General features: G+C 42.0%; 1 protein-coding gene across 1 annotated transcript in view; it reads left to right on the forward strand.

The window, feature by feature from the left end:
* Nucleotides 1-24,096, forward strand: part of AGAP2 (ArfGAP with GTPase domain, ankyrin repeat and PH domain 2) — a 166,847-nt gene that overhangs the window by 134,866 nt on the left and 7,885 nt on the right. The window contains exons 7-13 of the mRNA XM_075265599.1: nt 1,103-1,209; nt 1,367-1,519; nt 5,203-5,289; nt 13,753-13,857; nt 15,894-16,077; nt 20,535-20,678; nt 21,580-21,639. Of these exons, the coding sequence (XP_075121700.1) occupies nt 1,103-1,209; nt 1,367-1,519; nt 5,203-5,289; nt 13,753-13,857; nt 15,894-16,077; nt 20,535-20,678; nt 21,580-21,639 (840 nt within the window). The remainder of the gene's footprint in view (nt 1-1,102; nt 1,210-1,366; nt 1,520-5,202; nt 5,290-13,752; nt 13,858-15,893; nt 16,078-20,534; nt 20,679-21,579; nt 21,640-24,096) is intronic.

The raw sequence follows: 24,096 nt of genomic DNA on the forward strand, positions 1-24,096 counted from the left end.
GATACTAATATGTTCATCTTAAAATTCGAGCTATAGTTGACTAACTTTGCAAATACATTGCATCACTGATCCTCAGTTACAAGTTGCATGGTAGTCCATAGCTGCATTCACAATTTTGTTTTAATGACAAAAATCTCCTAGTGTTCCTTACTGCTTGCTCTGGGGATTTACATAAAAAATGCACAAGGTCCTGTGAACTTCTATATGATGCCAAGAAATGCTGCCGCGTTTCGGAGAATAAATACAATTACACTTATAATCTTAGAGGGAACTTTGGTTTGTTAGGCTATGATTAAGGAGACTGTATTTATTCTCCGAAATGCATCAGCCTTTCTTGGCATCATATAGAGGTTCATAGGACCTTGTGCGTTTTTTAAAAATTTTATGTAAATGTTGACTTGACATATTAAAAGTTACATTTTAATGGAGTAACTGGATGCTGGATTTCCTTTTGCTACCAAAAATAACACCCTAAGTATACAGCATGTACGTAAACAAGGTAAAGGCCACATGAATGCACTAATGCAATTTTCAGAGTGTCTTCTAGCAGTGGTCCTAGAACATAGACTGCACCAAGATGGCAGATTTTCAACCAGTGAATATTGTGGAGATTCACCATTTCCTTATATGAAGTAACATGTAAAAAATGTTTTAGCGTCTGTCAGTAGTTTTGGGCATGTAAAAGTGCTGACAGTCACGTAGAGGAGGTGAAACATTCTTTAGGTATTACTTTTAATAAAAATAGATCTTGATCCAAAGGACATCGGGCAAATGCAACAGAGATTAGCCCTAACAGTGACGTGCTCTAGGTACTGAGCATTAAGTGATGGCTGTAGTGTCCAACCTCGGGACCATTGCAGAGGTCACCACAGAGGACAAGGTCTGTGGAAAAGCTCATTGCACCATGCCAAGACCACTTCAGCATGAGAACCCACCTTTCTTGCACGGGAGCATCATCAGAGGGCATCAATGTCCATTTTAAAAGCTATCCAAAGAAATGTTCTACCTCCTGTCCACTGGCCCTACCAGAAGCTTTGCATGGTCAGTACTACTGACAGACTCCAAATACAATTAACTATATTGTCTTTCCTTTATTTCTCAGTGGCCCAGAAGATACTTGCTCTAAAGCGCCAGCAACAGCTACTATCATGCAAATCACTGCCAAGTTCCCCAAGTCACTCCGGAGGGACCACTCCATTATCAGTACAGGTAATGAATGAGATACACAATGGCATCTTGTGATTGCAATTCCTTTTTCACTGAGAATTCTAGGATTCTTGTATAAAATCTAAGACTTTGTGTCCTCTCAAAAATTGAATGACATGATTTTGTCAATTACTTTAAAACATGTTTTCTTTGCTTCTAGACCAGCAATGGAGGACCAGGCAATGACTACTCATCCTCCTTACCTTCTACTCCAAACATCAGCCACAGAGAGCTGCGCAGTGAGGTGTCAATTGGAGTCAGCACCCCGGGGTCACTCCACCGTGGAGCTAAACGTCGCACAAGCCTTTTCCCTGTAAGTGAAGCTGTCCATACATATAACATATTTAAGGTCAGACATTTGGTAGACTCAGCTAAATTTGGTGAATTCTGCTAAAAATCTGCAGAGAGATGTCTGTGGTGGCCATACATGTAAGATTTACATAAGATGCTGCTCAAATAAACTCAATCTTCCAATGATCTGCAGATATATATCTCATGTGTATGGACATCTAAGATAATCCAATTATTCCTTTCTATAGGTCTTTTCATTATTCCAACAATATGGTCAAAATGTGAGGGTTATATAACTGAAGAATAATGCCATTCTTCTATGTTTCTGTGGATGAGAACTGACACCTATGGCCCAGGATAGAGCGTGATAGTGTGAATCAGTGGCTTTATTTTACTTCTGCTCTGGGGTCTCCTTCTCCTGTATACGCCATATAATATAATTTTCATACTTACTTATTCATACAGTTAACATTAGGCTTTATGTGCACAACCTGTGTTGCAATTTGAGTGTCTTCAGATTCTTCTGATTCTGTTCTGTTCCAGTTATTTTACAGTATGTCCTATTCAGATCTATTTTCATGGATCTGAGCCACCCAGTAAAATCAGTGTAAAACGGATGATACTCTATTGTCATCCGAGTGCATTCAGTTAGGATAAACCGAAGACATTAGGATAGAAGGTATTAATTAAGGTATTAATACAGTCATATGAGCTACCATAAACCTATGATCTAGGTGGGAACAGAAACTGGACTTTAAAGAGGACCTTTCATGTCCTGTGATGTTAGCATTGTTATGTACTGCTAGAAAGCTGACAGTGCGCTGATCAGCTTTGCCAGTCTGTGGCCCGGTTGTAGAGATATTGTTGCTGTTTGTTGTGGCACAATATCCCTGCGCTGTCAGAGGAGCCAGCCTCATAGCTCAGTGTCATCGCTGGGTGGTGAAGAACACCCCATGACAATACAAGACTATAGAAGAGTTCTGACAGTGGGGCGATGATGCTGATCTATGAGGCTGGCCCCTCTTACACGGCAGGAATATTGTACCAAAACTACGAGTACTAATCTCTGCAACCGGGGCTAACACTGGCTAATCTGACAGTACACTGAATTCAGGTAACACCATCCTCTTTAAGACTAGAATTACACAGTGACTTGTGGCTGTGCAATATAAGATTGCGATGTCCCATTGCTAAAATTGCAGCTAATGGTAGTAAATGTGGTCACGACAACATCCAGCAGCTTACTGTTTTGTCACAGTAACTGGAAAATTGTAACGTGACCATATTCACTGTCATTAGTTACAATGATAGTTACGCCGTGCTATATTGTTTTCGTAACTCCTATTTACCTCTATGGGAGATATGGAAACAGCATATTGAACAATTACTTTCGTCTATCTCTGAAACTTCTGACCATGAAAGCCTGAGATGGGAATAACCCTTTAAAGTCCAATGCTAGGCCCTAGGCTTACAGCCAGTGGTGTAACTACCGTGGTTGCAGTGGTAGCAGCTGCCACAGGGCCCGGGACATTAGGGACCCGGCGACAGCCGCTACCACTGAGTTGTTGTTTTTATTTTAATACGCCGAGATCCGGGCATGCTTTGGGCCTACTTGCGTGACGTCACATGACCCGGGACCTGCGTCCATATGCGTCGCAACGCAGGCCCCCCTGTCACATGATGTCCCGGAAGATGGCTGACAGCAGCGGAGAATGCAGCGGAACCAGGAGATAGGTAAGTAACAATAGTTTTTTTATGTTTGAAAAGACCCCAGAGTATAATAATTGTTCATGGGTGTCCACTATGGCGAATACTATTGTGTGCAGGGGCCAATATGATGCATAATACTGTGTGCAGGGACCACTATAGGTCATGATACTGTGTGCAGGGACCACTATAGGGCATAATACTGTGTGCAGGGGCCACTATGGGGCATAATACTGTGCAGGGACCACTATGGACTATAATACTGTGTGCAGGGGCCACTATGGGTCATAATATTGTGTGCAGAGACCACTATAGGGCATAATACTGTGTGCAGGGACCACTATAGGGCATAATACTGTGTGTAGGGGACACTATGGGGTATAATACTGTGTGCAGGGACCACTATAGGGCATAATACTGTGTGCAGGTACTACTATGGGGTATAATACTGTGTGCAGGGGCCACTATGGGGCATAATACTGTGTACAGGGGTCACTATGGGGCATAATACTGTGTGCAGGGGCCACTATGGGGCATAATACTGTGTGCAGGGGTCACTATGGGGCATAATACTGTGTGCAGGGGTCACTATGGGGCATAATACTGTGTGCAGGGGCCACTATGGGGCATAATACTGTGTGCAGGGGTCACTATGGGGCATAATACTGTGTGCAGGGGCCACTATGGGGAATAATACTGTGTGCAGGGGCCACTATAGGGCATAATACTGTGTGCAGGGGCCATCATGGGGCACTATAGTGTGCGCAGAAATGCGAGGGGGGGTAGGGGTCAGTTGGTCAATGTCTTTGGCAACGGTCGGGGGGGGGGGGGGGCATGTCAAAAGTTCGCCACGGGGTTCTGCCATTCCTAGTTATGCCAATGCTTACAGTAGCTCATGTGACATCATTATGGGACAACACTGATGGAAATGCAATCCTGGCCTAAGCTTGGATTTACATAAAGCAGATCTGTTTGGTTAGCTTTGGCAACATACGTACAATTTTCTGCAAATCCCATTCAGACAAATGGAACAGTTGCAGAACATCCCTATAAGTTTAGTTGAGGTTAGATATATATATATATTCTTTTTTACCTACCTCCACGACTTATATTTGCTGGCTCACATTTGTAAAGCCATTCGAGACATTTTTTCATTTTTTCTTGTTGAAAACTGGGCCTTTAAAATGTTGGAAATGAAGAGGTGCGTGATTTTAGCTTGTAGACAAGTTAAGGAAGAAGTCCTTGTGTAAATGCAAGGAAACTTAAGAAGCCCTGGAAAAAACAATCGAAAAGACGTTCAAGCATCCATATAAATCCATGTCTATACAATCCACAAGAACAGGTGAAGCACCATTGCTTATGCATTTCAAGCCTTAGTATCTCTTAGTCACATCCTATGTTCAGTCACAGTGCAGAGTCAGGTGACCCCAACCCATGTATCTGTGGGGCTGGATTTATAATGGGTTCGGGTGACAGACTCCCTTTAAATGAGTTGTCCAGATACTGCAAATAACTGTTATTGTTTGTATAATGAAATGTTGTAATATTTCCCAATATACTTTCTGTATCAATTTCTCAGTTTTCTAGATCTCTGCTTGCTGTCATTCATTCTGCTTACCTCCAGTGGTAAATCCATGGTCATGTGATATACAGTCCATGCTCATATGATGGTCACATAGATGCACAGCTTTATCTTATAACGTAAGCAGGATGAATGACAGAATTGAATACAGAAAGTATATTGGAGAATTGTATAACTTTTCCATATATAAACAATAACATTTACTTGCTAAAACTAGACTTCCCCTTTAAGTGATCAACTCTGTTGGGTATATTGGATCTATTATAGGATTGAAAAGTAGCTTTGTCTCTCCTAATCAAAAACTCCTCTGCTATGAATGAAGTCTGTGCAGTTCTGAGCACTCGTGTTATGCTACCTAGCTCCTGTTTGGAATGGCCTATGAAGAGAATAATAGCTCAATATCCTGTTTATTGCAGAACCGAAGAGGAAGTGACATGGAAAAGAGGAGTTTTGACAGTCGAGGTGAAGTCAGTGGCACCGGCCGAGCGCTGCCGATTAAACAGGTAACTATCGTAATTATACTTTACTTAAAGAGGACAAGATCCTTTTAGAAGGTTACCCTGTGCTACAAATGGGCGGGGGGTCATGTGCCTTTTGTGTAGAGGTCACTGCTGAGGCCTGTGATTGGCTGTTTCGGTCATCTGACACAAATCGGACATCACTGCTGACATCAACCTGGACCTGCAAATAGAAGAGAAGAATCAATGGAAATGGAGGACCTGGTAGAGGTGAGTCAACTTTTTTATTTTTTCCTCCTATTGGCAGCACATAGGAAACTTTTATAAGCAGTTGAGCAACATCTTTAATACGTGACTTTGGCCCAAGAGGTGAGGCCCATATCTGTCAGGCATTTATGGCATATCCTGTGATATATGGTGCCTATATAGTGATCAATACTAAAGGACATATTGAGTATTTAACCAGCATTTAATCAGTTCCCTTCCTCCTGCTAGCAACTGGAGTTAGCTGCTGGAGTGACCTGGTTAGGCTAACAAAGGACAGGTTCGCATCTGCATTGCAGACTAAATCTCAGTGACTGCCAAAAATCACCAAAATGCTACTATTTCGTCTGGAAGTTTCAGTTTAAAAAATGGACACTCATTGCTTCCCATTATAGTCAATGGGGTTCACGGGCATAGTTGGTATCCGCTATGGACATAGAAGCGCAGATATAACCATAACATAAGTCTGTCAGTCACAAATCAGGACTAGTGTCAGTTTTGTAAGTAAGCCAGAGATGAGCCATTTCTTTGTATGTAGTATCTGATAGGGACTGGGAGAGGAATTTTTGAATGGACCTTATAGCTGCAATTAGAATTGACCGATCCCAGGGAGAACCATTTCAAACCTCAACTCCAGCCCAGTGGTGACCAGGCTTGTGCCTCCATCTTATGGAAGATTGTTATGTCCTCTTCAGTAAAACAGTGAGTTTTTGTCCGAAATCCTGTATCAACATCAAGGGCACCCTAACAAACATCAGGCAGGAAACTTACTACCGGGTTTATTACGGGGGAACTACTACAAACACCATCCACACTGCAGACCACCTCATCAACCTTGCACCAACCAGGTTTATGAGAGCTGCAACTGTGTCCGACTATTACCTCCATCCTCACTGCCTTCCTTCACTGGGTTGCTGCAGATGTAGCCACAAGTGCACATATGGAAAAATCCATTTTAATGACAACTATCCCACACCGACTCCACTGTTTCACATAAATCTATCATAGTGCATATCCACAGTATATGCAATTAATGGTCACTATTAGAATATCTCTTTAACATTACATTTGTGTCAGGTTCCCAGTTCATCAGTTGTATTTCCCTGCAGCACCTCTATAGGGGATAGTAAGTATTTGATGCACAGATGTTTTTGGGCCTTTAGACAGAGATGCTCTCTGGTGTCTTTCTCCACTGTGACTTACGGATGAGAGTCCAGTATAGGGGATATGTGATAAGTGTCGGATCTTGATCTTCTTCCTCTCTTGCTGAATGGAATGATGAATGCGCATGTTCATAGTACTGACGCTCCATTCCTCGAAATTGGTGAGAATCCTAAAGGTCAGACCCCCACCAGTTAGACATAATTAATTACCCACCCTGTGGATATGGATAAGCATCTAAAGTGGGGAAAACCTCTTTATCATACTGTACATTTCCCCAATGGGATACTTGGAAAATGGCTTTCCTAAATGACACAATCCCTTTTAGGTACAAACGTACAGATCAAGTTATGCACAGGACTGAACCTCCACCCACAAAAGATGGCCAGGGTTGTCAAATGGCTAGTTGCTTGGCTCCATGATTTTGCTGGTAATATCACATGAATATAATTGATAAAACTGTAGTATCACCAGCAAAATTGTGCCGTCAAGTGACAAACATGGATGGGCTTTCATCCTCGTACAAACTTTGCATGTTTCAGTTTTGTACTGGCTCAAAAAAGATCATGTGAATCTCTTGGTGGGACCCATCCACTACACAAGGGGGCATAGCATAATACACTCACTGCACTACATGCAAATAGGAAGCATACAACACATTAAGCCATGAGTCCATATAATACACTTGGTAGATTATTTAAAGGGGTTGGTCAGGTCTAAGATATTGATTGTTGTGGCCTCTTCAGTGTTTCCAAGCCAAGCACCATATACTCTATATTGAACATGTTTGGTATTGAAGCTCAGCCCAATCTGTGATAATGGGACTGAGATGTATCATGGCCATGTGACCAATGGATGTGGTGTCACTGGCCTGAGAAGAGGAAGTGTCATACTGATCTAATACTGATGACCTCAAGCCTCTGTAACAGACTACCCGGTATATTATTATATAGATGCATCTGATAGCTGAGATCACATCTAAGTACACAGGCTGTCCCACCTCTGGACGCTGATGAGTTGAAGTCAGTGATGAAGTAGGAAGCCGTCCTCTTTCTGCTTCACCACCCGGCCACTGTCTTTGCTCCATGTGTTCTGGGAGCAGAAAACACGATGTAGAGAACTCTCTTGTATCGCACCTGTTACTCCTTAAAGGGGTTGTACCATCACAAGGATCCTATCTATACTGCTAGTTTATGTGGATTTAAGACTTTTCCTAAATGCATTGCATTATCAAAACTGCTTTGTTTGGTCGCTATCTTAATTTATTCACTTCATTGTTTACACTCCGTTTCTATGGCCCTTGGGATTATCTGCTCATTTGTCAAGTGATGTAGCTGCCTGCTCTCAGAGGGGGAGGGAGGGGCTGGGAGCAACTCTGAGCTGTTTGAGAAGCTCCGCTACTTAAATGACACAGATAGGGGAGGTGAGAGCTCTGGGATTTCTGTTAAGTCAACCTGGGGATGAGGCATGAACCCTAGGTTCAACCGGAAGGAGGAGAATGACACTATGGGGACAACAGGGGGTGGGGGCATGGTATTATGGGGACAAACTGATGGGTGGTGGGGACATGATACTATGGGGGAAACCAGGGTTGAGAACATGATACGGGGTAATCTGGGCCTGTCATTATGGGGACAACCTTAGGGGGCCATGTCAGTGTGGGGGTACATGATACTGTGGAGGCAACCTGGCATCAGGACATGATACAGAGAAGGGGTCTATTGGGCATGACACAATGAGGACAACCTGGGGGGTGGGAGGACATAGTACTGTGGGGAAACCCAAGGGCGGCATGTCAGTGTGGGCTGACATGATACTGTGGGGGCAACCTGAATTGAGGACATGATACTGTGGGGGCAACCTGAGGAAGACATGGCACGATGGAGGCAAAATAAGGGTGGGGGGGTGACATGATGGGGGCAGCCAGTGGTTTGGGGGGACTTCATTTGTGGGGGCAACCTAGAGGAAGACATGAATCCGCGGGGGGCAACCCGAAGGGGGACAATATAAGGGGCATATTGTATGGAGCCACTAGGGAGCCATTAATATTGTGTGAGAGCCACTAAGGGGCGTTATAGTATGTGGGGGCCCTTGAGGGTCAGGTATTTCTAGGTGGTGGTGATGGGGGCCCACGTATGAAATCTTTGCACAGGGCCACCAATGTGTTAAAACGGCCCTGAGCATCAGAGTAATACTAAAAAAAAAGTATCATCACAGTTTTAGGAATTTGCAAATGGCTCAGATATTTCTGTTGGTACAGAGACAGAGGCCTCCCAGAAAGAGTGTTACCAGTGGGTTCAAGGCACTGATGTATAGTGGTCAAATAGCAACACATTTGTGCACTATAAATGTGGTAGACTTTATGACTACTGTAAACATATATTTACACACACACACGTATATATATATATATATATATATATATATATATATATATATAGATAGATAGATAGATAGATAGATATTAATGAATAAATGTTTATACTACATTTCTAAGGGCTGTCCATGCAATAAACAATGCTTCACGCACGGGGTTAATGTATGCCCGCTGTGCAGGGATTAATGTCCCTCCTGGTACATGCTAATTTGTTACCATTTGATTAGCTAATGTACTGGCACAATTGCACAGCGAATGACAAACACCCACACAGCCTCTGCGAGCGAACACCTTAATTGTTACAGTTCTCTTCTGCAAAGAATATTAAATGGAAAGAGAATGCTAGGACACAGTAGAAAGCTATATTTTATTCTTTTATCGAGCAGATACCCGCTGCTTCTTGTGGGAAGAGCTACCGCAAGGAAAACCCACACATTCCAATTGAATCCTTCCATAAAGAGATTGGCAAGTCATTGTGGCTGGGGTAGCAATGTGCAGTTGCCTTTTACCGAGCTGTAGAAAGAATCCGGCTTGCTGGGTTGTTGTGTGGGTGAGAGATTTTGTTTTGTGTCACAGAAGGGACAGGATGCATTGGAAATGTGTTCGCAATTGAAAAACCAATGATGAGCTAGAGAATCTGATAATAGAGGACACACAGAAAGTCAGGACGTAGCATTAACTGGAACATCACAACCTGTAAGCTGATCCTTTACTATTTATGGTGTTCTGTAGTCAACAGATCTGAAGGACAATCCTAGGTTGTGAAGATTTCTACTTTTTTCTTAGTCTCGTCAAAGAAATGTCACTATATTTAATAGAGGCAAAAGCAATAATCTTTCCATCGGTTTCTATCCTGTGCACTCCATACTTGAGTGGAATTCGGTGTGCAAGCTTTAATGGGGAATCCATAGATGAAAGAGTATGAAGGTCTTATGTACACAGATGGCAATACCATGAGCCACACAGAGATTTCTCCATGTGTATATCAATGACAAATAACTGTACATTGTGAGATACAGCGCTGCATACTGTATAATGGAGCAGTGCTCATAGGGGTGAGTATGGGGGTAAAGCTTTGATCACGTTTTCTGTATACAGTGCTATTATTTCTCTCAAAGTGATGTACCTTACAAATCAACACCCCATTGTAAGTCAAAGCGATACATTGTTGGGCTGCCTCTACACACCTCTCAACTTTCAATGGACAGAAAGAGACAGAATGAGCAGTATGTATAGTGTGATACAACAAATTTAGCACCATCCACTTCTTTGTTGACATCACCCATTCTCATACAGTGTTGGCCAAAAGTATTGGCACCTCTGCAATTCTGTCAGATAATACTCATTTTCTTCCAGAAAATGATTGCAATCACAAATTCTTTGGTAGTATTACCTTCATTTAATTTTTCTTCAATGGAAAACCACAAAAAGAATTGTCAAAAAGCCAAGTTGGATATAATTCCACACCAAACATAAAAAAGGGGGTGGACAAAAGTATTGGCACTGTTTGAAACATCATGTGATGCTTCTCTAATTTGTGTAATTAACAGCACCTGTTACTTACCTGAGGCACCTAACAGGTCATGGCAATAACTAAATCACACTTGCAGCCAGTTGAAATGGATTAAAGTTGACTCAACCTCTGTCCTGTATCCTTGTGTGTACCACATTGAGCATGGAGAAAAGAAAGAAGACCAAAGAACTGTCTGAGGACTTGAGAAGCAAAATTGTGAGGAAGCATGAGCAATCTCAAGGCTACAAGTCCATCTCCAAAGACCTGAATGTTCCTGTGTCTACCGTGCACAGTGTCATCAAGAAGTTTAAAGCCCATGGCACTGTGGTTAACCTCCCTAGATGTGGATGGAAAAGAAACATTGACGAGAGATTTCAACGCAAGATTGTGCAGATGGTGGATAAAGAACCTCGACTAATATCCAAACAAGTTCAAGCTGCCCTGCAGTCCGAGGGTGCTACAGTGTCAACCTGTACTATCCGTCGGCGTCTGAAAAGGGACTGTATGGTAGGATACCCAGGAAGACCCCACTTCTTACCCAGAGACATAAAAAAGCCAGGCTGGAGTTTGCCAAAACTTACCTGAGAAAGCCAAAAACGTTTTGGAAGAATGTTCTCTGGTCAGATGAGACAAAAGTAGAGCTTTTTGGGAAAAGGCATCAACATAGAGTTTACAGGGAAAAAAAAAGAGGCCTTCAAAGAAAAGAACACGGTCCCTACAGTCAAACATGGCGGAGGTTCCCTGATGTTTTGGGGTTGCTTTGCTGCCTCTGGCACTGGACTGCTTGACCGTGTGCATGGCATTATGAAGTCTGAAGACTACCAATAAATTTTGCAGCATAATGTAGGGCCCAGTGTGAGAAAGCTGGGTCTCCCTCAGAGGTCATGGGTCTTCCAGCAGGACAATGACCCAAAACTCACTTCAAAAGGCACTAGAAAATGGTTTGAGAGAAAGCCCTGGAGACTTCTAAAGTGGCCAGCAATGAGTCTTTTGCACTCCGTGCCCGTCCTTCCCTGTCCGCAAGTGAAGATGTCCATCTTTTCAAGCGGACAGAAGAACCCTGCATGTAGGGTTTTTCTGTCCGCTTGAGAAGTCGGACATCTTCACTTGCGGACAGGGAAGGACGGGCACGGAGTGCAAAAGAACGCACCCGATGCCCATTGAAATGAATGACAGGTGTCACGGACACAGCTAGTGTCCGCTCCTATTGTCCGTGACAGATTTTGAGCGGACACTAGGAGCGGATACTACCTGTCGGACACCGACGGTAGTGTGAACGCCCCCTAAGAAACTCATTGATGGTTACCGGAAGCAGTTGTTCGCAGTTATTTTGTCTAAAGGTTGTGCTACCAAGTATTAGGCTGAGGGTGCCAATACTTTTGTGCGGCCCATTTTTGGAGTTTTGTGTAAAATGATCAATGATTCGACTTTTTTTCATTCTCTTTTTGTTTTTTCATTGCAAGCAAAATAAATGAAGATATTAATACCAAAGAGTTTGTGCTTGCAATAATTTTCTGGAAGAACATGAGTATTATCTGACACAATTGCAGGGGTGCCAATACTTTTGGCCAACACTTTACATTTCTCTTTGTGCAACTACACATTATAATGTCCCCCTCCAACTGCCCCCAGTTTAATGTCCCCATCCAGCAATGCCCAAAGTTTAATGTCCCCCGTCAGCTGCCTCCAGTTTAAAGGGGCTCTATCAGCAAAATCATGCTGATAGAGCCCCACATATGCGTGAATAGCCTTTAAAAAGGCTATTCAGGCACCGTAAATGTTATATTAAACTAACCCCCCCCCCCCCCCGTTTTAAAATAAAACCCTAAAAAAGAATGTTATCTACTTACGGATTGTGCACTGTGGGCGTTCATTCAGGGTGTGTCTTCATCTTCATCCCCGCCTCTTCTTCCTCCGATGTCCTCGGCCATTTTTTAATATCAGTGTCCGCTAGCGAGCGCCGGAGGAAGATGGGATCGGAGGACGTCGGAGGAAGAAGAGGCGGGGATGAAGACACACCCTGAATGCCCGCCCAGCGTGCACGATGCGTATGTAGATCACATTCTTTTTTAGGTTATTATTTTAAAACTGGGGGGTAGTTTAATATAACATTTACGGTGTCTGAATAGCCTTTTTAAAAGCTATTCACGCATATGTGGGGCTCTAGCAGCATGATTTTGCTGATAGAGCCCCTTTAATGTTCCTCTCCAGCTGCCCTAGTTTCCTGTCTCCCAACATCTGCCCCCAGTTTAATGCCCCCAAATTCTAATGTCTCCCTCCACCTGTGCCCCAGTTTAAAGTCCATCTTCATCTGCTTCCCCAGTTTAATGTTCCCCCTCCATCTGTCCCCAAACCTTAATGTTCGTCTGTCCTCCAGTTTAAGGTCCCTTTTCCTCTGCCACCCCTCCCCCAGTTTAATGTGTCCATTTCATCTGCCTCCAAATTTTAACATAATAAAACACTGATACTCACCTCTCCTTGCTCCCTTGCTGCTTTGTCAGCAATCTCTCCTCCCAGAGTGTTCAGGGAGCTGCCATCACAATGTGATTGCACCTGCAGCTCCTAGGGCTGGAGCACACAGGGGCAGAGTGATGAAGCAGGAGCCGTCCTCCAGACGCAGATGATAGCGGGACAAGACCTGGAATCCTGCGGCACATTTGCTCACAGATGTTGCAGCTGGGTCTATAGAATCTGTACACTTGTAGATTGCTGAAGCTGGCTTCCCAGCTGGTCCCATAAATACTCAATTGTTGATAAATCTGGCATCGGAGCAGGCCAAAAAGGTGATGCTCCTGATGAATGCTAGTTGGAAGCCTTGTCTTGAGAGGCCCCGCGATGTCTTACACATCGCTGAGCTGTAGTGTCTTAAAGTCTTTTTATAGGGCAGAGGGAGAAGCAGTTTTACGCCCTCTTGTGGCAAGACCCAGTGTCTAACCAGACCACATGTGTAGTAATTTACATATCTGCCTGAGACATAACTGTATGGCGAGTTTTGCAGGTATCCAATATTCCTATCTAGGTGTATTATTTTTTATTATCAATGATTGTATATACTGTATATGGTTGCAGCATGTATTTCTTATGTATAAATACTATATGGTACATACTTACCTAATAAAAGATTGTTATAAATAGGCATATCCTATGTCTAAAAAGTAATTCTTATGTAGCTATCTTCTTAATTATTTTTCAGAGCTTCCTACTGAAACGTAGTGGCAATTCTTTAAACAAGGAGTGGAAGAAGAAATATGTTACTCTAACCAGCAATGGAATGCTACTCTACCATCCTAGCATTAATGTGAGTACTATTAGACTTAGTGCACTTCGGTCCTCACAACCTATGCACCCCATGTAACACTGAGGCCGATCAGGAGAGGGACTGATGACATATGTGAATGACATCACTTGTCCCTCTCCAATGACTGCATCATTGGCCTCAGCGGTCAGGGGGAATAAGGCATGGTGTGCGACCAAAGGGACTGTGGTGTTAGACACTGGCACACTGGGGACAGGTGATTGTGTGTTTTTTTTCCTTAACGTTACTCATTTTTAAGAATAATATCCAATAGAACACACAGTATAATGTCCTAGATTGGCGCTCACACAATATAATGTCCATATTGGTCCTTCCACACAATATAATGCCCTATAGTGGCCTCTACATAAAATAATGTTACACAACGGCCCCTTCACACACTATAATGCCCTATAGTGGCTCCTCCACAATTAATAATGTTACACAGCAGTCCCTTCACACAATATAATGCCCTATAGCGGCCTCCACATAAAATAATGTTACACAGCGGCCCCTTCACACATTATAATGCTCTACAGTGGCCCCTCCACGCACTATAATACCCTGTAGTGGCCCTTATGCACACTATAATGTCCAGTAGTGGTCCATGTGGTTTTCTTTCTGAATGTTCCCAAAATTTCGGGCTTTCATGAGGTCTCTTCAGACCCCAGAGTATAGTGATCGGCGGCCCAGGGGTGGGGGGTGATTAAACATAATAAACAGTGTTAGTGACTAGAGATGAGCAAGTATATTCGATCGGATACCTCTGCCACATAGTTTTTGGTGTAAAAAAGCGCCAGGGAAAGTGGGAGGGGCATCACATTTTCACCTTCCCTGGTGCTTTTTGACACCAAGAACTATGCGACGGAGGTATTCGATCGAATATACTCGCTCATGTCTATTAGTGACCTCTCCTGGCTGTGGTGCTCATCTCCTGTCATCTTCATGTCATTGAGACATCATGAATGACGCCAGCTTCATTTTGCATCATAACACTGGTGTACCGGTGTGACTGATGAGGCCTAATCACAGGTCTATGGTGTCATTTGTGACATCTCTAAGGCCAGAAGACCAACACAGGAGCCAAGGAGAGATGAGTAACATTGTTTATTATCTTTGATCACCCTATTATACTCTGTGGTCTGAAGAGTCTCCAAAGTCTAATGGCAGTTTCGGTCAGGACCTGTGCGGTCTGAACGAAACTGCTGAGCGAACCTCACATGATGAGTCTGGTGAGATTGATCCAACACATTCTCTCAGTGCTGCGTGGCGGCCTCCACTCTGAAGGTATGCAGCAGTGGCCACCGGGCTGCACTCTGCAGCAATAGTCAGAGTAAGGGCCAGCCCAGTGGCCCATAGTGCAGTCGGCCCATCTGGAATTTGAAAAGTCTATTATAAATTCTATTCTTAGATCCATTATCATTTACTTCTGTTCATGCAAAGTTTCCTTCTTTCTTCGCCCATTGTGTTCATACCCAACGAATTTGACAGTACTGCCACCTAGTGCCGATCTGCAGAATGCACCACCACTACAGTAAGGTCACCTTCATACAGACAAGTCCCACATTGCACTGAACAGTGACGTATCTGTACATTACTAGGCAGTTTATCCAACATTATAGCATAAAACCTGCCTGCCATTTTTATTTTGCTTACTTCTATAGCGCCATCATGTTCCGTGACGCTTTACCGAGATATTTTCCAACATCCCCAATTTTACGTATGCCCTCAAAACACATCCTTTTTGGCTGGCCTATCACATTCTCTGTTCTGATTCCTTTACCCCCTTCTACAATTTCCCTCAGAACCTGAATCTTTAATTCAACAATATCCCCTCACTCTTGTACCCTAATATAATTCTTATTAATATATACACAACTAGTGGCTGGTCACCGACTCATAAAGATGTGTCCTTTATTATGCCATTTTAGATACTGGCAGAACAGACTTGTAGCTATAATATATTATATTATATGGGCATCATATTAAGGGGTGAATAATGTCACAATCTTATATATTTGTCTTATCTATAATCCTAGGACTATTTGCATAGCACACATGGGAAGGAGATGGATCTGCTGAGAACAACGGTAAAGGTTCCAGGCAAGAGACCACCAAGAGCGATTTCTGCATGTGGCCCATCTGCCAGCGTCAATGGCTTATTAAAGGATGTGAGCAGCCCAACTGTGATAGATGCCCCCAGCATCAAACCTCCGACAACAAGTGAGTGATATAAATGGCCTAAGTGCTGTACATTATGCAATGAAGAGTTTTCTCTAATAAGTCCCTAAAAGGATGATTTTTGTATATTCAAACAGGGGAAAAGATTATTTATTTGCATGTTTCAAATGCTGGTGCCTTCCATAGTGTTCAATGACTGTCTATGGATGAACTCCACATTATACATGCATAATGCTGGTACAACTGTTCTTGGATATCCCTATATAAGAACACCACAAGCAATTTTATTAATTTGCCTACTGAATGAGCGTTATTTTTTTCCAGTGTATTGAAGGCTATATCCACCTTTGCAACCACCTCCACTCCCCCTTCAGTTTTCCAGGGGACCCTGTGCATCCCACATCATGTGTCAGGACAGCACTGACGCTATCCAGTGCAGCGTATGGGCCCTCAAGGCTAAAGGGAGAAGTGGAGGCAGACCGTGGTCAGGAGTGGGAAAAAAATTGCACAAAATTCATCTTGCTAGGTTCGTCTGGATGTTTTGTTCAGACCAATCTTGTCCAAAACCTAACTGCTATTATATGTTTGGCTATTATACTCTTCAGACTTCAGAGTGTAATGAGCAGAGGGCTGGGGTAAGTGATCAAACATAAAAAACAGTGAGCTTTGGGTCTTCGAGCCTCTTCAATGATGCCACAGACCGCTGTAATTGAGCCTCAGAAGTCACGTGGGTCACACCGGCACCAGAACACATAATCATGCCAGCGTAACCTATGTGACTGCTGAGCCCCAATTACAGGCCTCAGCAGTCTATGATGTCATTGAAGGCCTAAAGAACTGTGTCAGAGCCCAGGGAAGGTGAGTAAGGGTAAGTTCACACCGGGTCTTTTGGACTGGAACCTGAGGCCGCCTCAGGTTCCGGTCCAAAAGCCTGGTAGTCACGACTGAAAGGCGGTGCACTGCATCGGCATCCAGCCGCGCACTCCGCTCTGGATTAGGCCCAATGAATAGGCCTAGTCCGGAGGAGGGAGCATCTTCAAGCCGAATCGCGAGGCAACTCGGTCTAAAGAGTGAGCACCTCGCTTCTTTTTTCCGGGAGCCGGAAGAACTCCCAAAATTTCAGGTTCAGTCAAACCTGAAATATTTGCAAAATTCGTAATGGACATTATAGGGACATTGTATTGTGAAACTGATAATGTTTAATTTTTTTAATTTAATTTTTTTTAAACTTTTCGTACTTCTATGTGTGGAGCTGTGTAAGGACTCTTTTTGCAGCTATAGCATTGACTGGTAGCATTGTGGGGTACATATACATTTCTGATCATTTCTTTATTTAGATTTGATTTGGGAAGAGGTAACTGAAAACCTGTGATACGCACATTGGGATAGAGTGCATATTGTATTGCATATAATAGTGCAGGTATTTCTAGATGTGACTGTACCATTTATGATAATTTGTATATGCAAAATGGGGAAAGGAAGTCTTTGGAATTTTTAATACTTTTGATGTTTTATTTAAATTTTTTTATTTTTTTTTAAAGTTTTCATAGGGGGTTCAAGCCTGTGAATGTTTGATTGCTTATACAATATACTACAATACTTTGTCTATATTGCGCTGTAGCAAGAGTGTAATATATAGAAATTATAGGAGTAGACTGGGAACATTCAATAGACTTCTGATTCTCACACCAACTGAATTGCACCCCTCCACCCATGACATTGTGGGGGTGCCGATTGGTGTTCCCCATGTTATGTAGCAGTTAAACATCTTGTCACCGTCATCTTGTCATTAGTGGCGGGTGTCTGCCATATGCCAGGGACAGCAACTTTCATCACTCCAGCTGCTGTGAAACTCCAAACACTTCTATAGGAGTTCCAAGAGCAAGTATGCATGCTGGGATTTGTAGTTTTACAACAGCTGGAGTACTGAAGGTTGCCTAGTCCTGATATAGTGTATACTCACTCATATTGCCCCATTGTAAATTTGCTGCACATATACAGCAGATTTCCCCATGGGGTTAATATGTGTTGCTGAGTTCCTTCATTTAACATTTTAGAGGCACAGAGACAATATCAACCATAATTTTTCAATTTGAACATAGTCTTTAATCTCTGTATAAAAGAACAGTTCTCCAACTTTCTGATAACCAGAGGTCACCATGCTGCGGTTTTATCCATTACTGTACATAGTACACTGTAACATGATTATCCAGTGCCACCTAGTGGCCAAAGCAATTCACGCAACAGTTGCTCAGTTCCGGAGAAACTATTAAACATTAGATTGAATTTGCAAGAGAATACTGGCAGCTGCCATGTGAACATCAAATTGAAGAGTCTCTTAAAGTATGGTAATGCTTGACTGCGGCTTAACATCTCGGATAATTTATGAGTGAATTGCTTGTGAAATGACTACTTTATCTTACATAGCCTTTTTAGCAGGGTTGCCCCATCTGGATTAGAAGCGTATGAAAGGTTATCATCTCTGCTGGAATGCATGTTTTAATTATCTCTTTTCACAACAGTCACGGTAATTGCGTCTTATAGCGGAGTTTAATTGTTATGTTCTGCCTCGACTGAGTAATTTCTTTGTACTCTCTTGTTCCATCTATAATCTCGTCCTCTTTTTTTGTTTATTGCGCTTGCATAAAATCTTTAATATGATAAACAGGTGGGAAATTAACTGTTGCTTTAAGTTTGAGGACTCATAGACACTGGTACAGAGGCATTATAATGTGAGTACCATTAGACTCCCTGGTGGTGGGGGGGAATATTCTCCTTTAGGCTGAAGCTTCATATTGCAGAAAAGCTGCTTTTTTTTTGTTGCAGATTTTGCTGTGGTTTTTTGAGCCTGAGCCTTAACTGGCTGCTGTAATTCACGGTCATGTATAAGCCCATAGAAATGAATGCGTCAGTGTGCTATTCGGATACCACCCTGACTATTCTTACAGTCATGTGCAAGAGGGCTTAGGGTCAATTCACACGGTGGAAAATGAAGAACAAATTCCTCTTCATTTTCCGCTGCCGGCTTTTTCGTGTGGCTAGCTGCGATGGGCTGCCGATGCATTAGCATTCCATCGCGGTATCCCGCCCATTCATCCAGGCCTAATCAGGAGGAAGTTTCCAGCTGCGGACCCCATGGGCGGATCCTGCTGTAATTTCTCCCTCCCGTTGAAAACAATGAGAGGCGGATTTGGGAGGAATCTGCTCCAGATTCGGGGGCAGAATCACCCCCCCCCAAATTCGCAGGAAATTCCTCTATGTGAACTCACCTTTCTAGAGTATGTTCACACTGCAGCTTTTGGACAGGAATTTGAGCTGGTCTCCAATGTGGTGACTTTAGATGGACACATTTTACTGGAATACTTTTAGGCTGCCATATCTCATTTGCAAAGCTCCTAAAATACTAGAACAATGAAAAGCCCCCCAAAATTAACCCTATTGTGGAAGCTACACCCCAAAAGGAATTTATCAAGGAGAATAGTGAATATTTTGAACCCACAGGTGATTCACAGTATTTATTATCAATGGGTTGTGAGAAATTTTTTGCAAATTCATTTTTTACAAAGGGTTCAAGGAAAAATGCCCCATAAAGTTTGTTACACTTTTTGTGCCAGGATATAGATATGACACATATGGATGATAACTGCTGTCACATGGAAGAGCTGTTAAGCGGCTCATATCTCAGGGGATTTACTGGCATTTTATTGGCTCTGCAAAAATTGCATGCTGTCCAAAAACCATGTTGTGGGCCCCACATGGCGAAAATGCCATGATTTGGCCATGGCGGTAAATATGACATTTCTCATGCAGGTTAAGTAATGCTTTAGGCTGATAGCCTATCTAATTGATCCTTCCTCTAGTTCGATTTAGCAGAGATGGAGTGCCTTCAGATATAATAATATAATAATATAATAGATATATATAATAAAGTTGAATTACATTTTTATTCCATACCCCCATTGCTTCCTAAGCCTTGCCACCTTTCTGGCAGAACACAATCACATTCTGCTAAGTCTAATCCATTTGTAGGAAGAGGCAAAAAAGTGTCTAAGGCCCAATGCAGCGAAACACTGTGGAAGAAAATGGGTTGGAAACGTATCACGTTTTGTTCCACAATGTTCTTCACTGTGTTTTTTCAGAATTTTCTTCTGCAGACTTTCTGCCAAGAATCCCATTCACTTTGTCGGTAATGTAAAACACTGCGTTTTTGCAACGTGAGGCTTCAGCCTAAAACACATAATATAATAATCCAAGATATGTAGACTAGTTTTTGGTGCAAATTAGGACAGAATATGGTACATTTAGCTTACTACATATGCCTCTTTGAGTAATAAAGACTGTTGGTGGTAATATACATACTATACTATGGTCTTAATAAGTTCCCTATCACTAGATGAACATAATAAACATAATTTTAGGATATTTATTAGTGAACTTATGATTTTAGCAGTACTGAATTGACCTCAGTGCTTTAATGGAAAATTATTTCTCTAAAACAGAGAGCAGTTCTACTGGAGATGTGATTTCTAGTCCATCCAGCAACAAGGAGCCTCCACCCTCTCCAATGAGTGATAAAAAGAAGAATAAAAAGAAGAAAAATATTACACCCTCCAAAACAGAGGGCTCGGCAGGCCAAGCAGATGGTGAGTTCTTTACAGCCTTATGTAACAATGTATCACTCCTTTATTGTGAATAGTAGGGTATGTACGCCATTAGAGCTTTCTTCTTTTTTATATAGTTGCATGTGTTTTGGTGAAAAATATTTTTGTAATAGGTTTTTATTTAAAATTTTGGATTATTTGGCTTCTGCAATGTGCATGGATTACAATACTTAGCAGGCTGCAGTGCGCCCTAATAAATCCATCAGACTGTCTAACCCTGAACAATGTAAGCTGATTTATGACCAAATGAAGGTGTATCTATGATAAGATGTATCTGCAGTAGAGGTGTGTATTCAGATTTGCAGAAGTGGAGATATAGGGCTATGCAATGCACACTATAGCATTGTAATACAATAAGTAGTGTACTTACTATGTCAGTCTGATACTAAGAGCAGGAATTTTAACACATTCCAAGACAAATCTCTAGGATATTCTAAGACAAAAAAAGCAGATAAAGGTATAACCTAGATGCCTATGTATTTCTCTCTTTCTTTATGATCTTGCGTGAACAGTCATTGGGGAGAATTTATCAAGTTAATGGTGAAGGTGTTTGGTGTGCAAATACACTCCATTCCCTCCACAGTGTAAATGTAAAAAATATAGAGCCGTGGAATGTGTAATTGTCAAATAACAGTCCCATATTTATCACACGTTGACCATTTATATCCACTTTGCACATTTTCAGACCTGTAGTCACAGTCTGCTGTAACATTTTGCACAGTTGATAAATTCTCCCCATTGTGTATTACATATATTATAGCTTCTCTATATAATAACTCTGCATCTACTGTCTGACTTCTTGCTCTTCCTTGTGCTTTAATTCTGTGGTTTTCTTCTCTTTCCTTTTGCCCTTTCTGCTACGCTCTGCGGGATCATCCTCCAGCCAAGCGCAAAATGTGGAAATTAAAAACATTTGGTAGTTTAAGAAATATTTATAAAACAGGTAAAGACATGTTATAGCGATGTAATGTCCAGGGTTACTTGGTGTGATGAGAGGATAGTAGGGGCGTTTGGAGTATTTAAGGGGAATGTATTGAAATTTTCCCTAACTAAAACAAGATAATTATATATACAGTATATACAGTATAATATATATATATATATATATATATATATATATATATCATTCCTTTGTATGTATTTTTTTAACCTTATTTAATGGTAATATAATATAAAGATATGCTTGACTGCAGCCACATGTACCAATGTCAGTGACAAACATTTGTAACCCGCTTTTCTCACCAAAGGACTCAAAGCGCAGGGACCATGGCCGCAATAGGGCTTTGATAAGCTGTGACCATCACCTATTGTGAATGGTTGTCCCAGTGTAATAAAAACATTAATGGTTTTATACATGGGGACCCCCATATAATTTAATGTCCACTCAAGTGGCCCACACAATGTAATGCTTCTTGCCCTCTTAGTGATCATTCAATGACTATATTACATACAAATTTCTTAAAAAAGGTTTTACTTACCTGATCCCTATGGAGTTTTGTACAGACTCCCACTATAGTGATATGTCTGGTTAGGAACTTATGTTCCCTCCCTGCCCCAGACAGCGTAAATGGTGGAGCACTGTCCTCTATAACTATATATTCAAGTTTATCTGTGTCCTAAGGATGCCGATAGAGTTGAATTTTCTACCTGCCACCTGGAACAGCACCCAAAATGCAGGACTATCCCATTTGATCTGGTTCGGCTAGGGTGGGCCCCCACTACCATAGGGCCTAGTGCAGATGCACCATGGTTAAAGCAGTCTTGGTTATCTATATATACAGTCCTATGAAAAAGTTTGGGCACCCCTATTAATCTTAATCATTTTTTGTTCTAAATATTTTGGTGTTTGCAACAGCCATTTCAGTTTGATATATCTAATAACTGATGGACACAGTAATATTTCAGGATTGAAATGAGGTTTATTGTACAAACAGAAAATGTGCAATATGCATTAAACCAAAATTTGACCGGTGCAAAAGTATGGGCACCCTTATCATTTTATTGATTTGAATTCCCCTAACTACTTTTTACTGACTTACTGAAGCACAAAATTGGTTTTTTAACCTCAGTGAGCTTTGAACTTCATAACCAGATGTATCCAATCATAAGAAAAGGTATTTAAGGTGGCCAATTGCAAGTTGATCCCCTATTTGAATCTCCTCTGAAGAGTGGCATCATGGGCTACTCAAAACAACTCTCAAATGATCTGAAAACAAAGATTGTTCAACATAGTTGTTCAGGGGAAGGATACAAAAAGTTGTCTCAGAGATTTAACCTGTCAGTTTCCACTGTGAGGAACATAGTAAGGAAATGGAAGACCACAGGGACAGTTCTTGTTAAGCCCAGAAGTGGCAGGCCAAGAAAAATATCAGAAAGGCAGAGAAGAAGAATGGTGAGAACAGTCAAGGACAATCCACAGACCACCTCCAAAGAGCTGCAGCATCATCTTGCTGCAGATGGTGTCACTGTGCATCGGTCAACAATACAGCGCACTTTGCACAAGGAGAAGCTGTATGGGAGAGTGATGAGAAAGAAGCCGTTTCTGCACGTATGCCACAAACAGAGTCGCCTGCGGTATGCAAAAGCACATTTGAACAAGCCAGCTTCATTTTGGATGAAGGTCCTGTGGACTGATGAAACAAAGATTGAGTTGTTTGGTCATACAAAAAGGCGATATGCATGGCGTCCAAAAAAACAGCATTCCAAGAAAAACACTTGCTACCCACTGTAAAATTTGGTGGAGGTTCCATCATGCTTTGGGGCTGTGTGGCCAATGCTGGCACCGGGAATCTTGTTAAAGTTGAGGGTCGCATGGATTCCACTCAGCATCCGCAGATTCTTGAGAATAATGTTCAAGAATCAGTGACGAAGTTGAAGTTACGCCGGGGATGGATATTTCAGCAAGACAATGATCCAAAACACCGCTCCAAATCGACTCAGGCATTCATGCAGAGGAACAATTACAATGTTCTGGAATGGCCATCCCAGTCCCCAGACCTCAATATCATTGAACATCTGTGGGATGATTTGAGAGCGTGCTGTCCATGCTCGGCGACCATCAAACTTAACTGAACTTGAATTGTTTTGTAAAGAGGAATGGTCCAAAATACCTTCATCCAAGATCCAGGAACTGATTAAAAGCTACAGGAAGCGACTAGAGGCTGTTATCTTTGTAAAAGGAGGATCTACTAAATATTAATGTCACTTTTCTGTTGAGGTGCCCATACTTTTGCACCGTTCAAATTTTGGTTTAATACATATTGCACATTTTCTGTTAGTACAATAAACCTCATTTCAATCCTGAAATATTACTGTGTCCATCAGTTATTAGATAGATCAAACTGAAATGGCTGCTGCAAACACCAAAATATTTAGAACTAAAAATGATTAAGATTAATAG

Source organism: Leptodactylus fuscus, chromosome 2 (genome assembly GCF_031893055.1).
Source record: "Leptodactylus fuscus isolate aLepFus1 chromosome 2, aLepFus1.hap2, whole genome shotgun sequence".
In the NCBI taxonomy this organism is placed as follows: Eukaryota; Metazoa; Chordata; class Amphibia; order Anura; family Leptodactylidae; genus Leptodactylus; species Leptodactylus fuscus.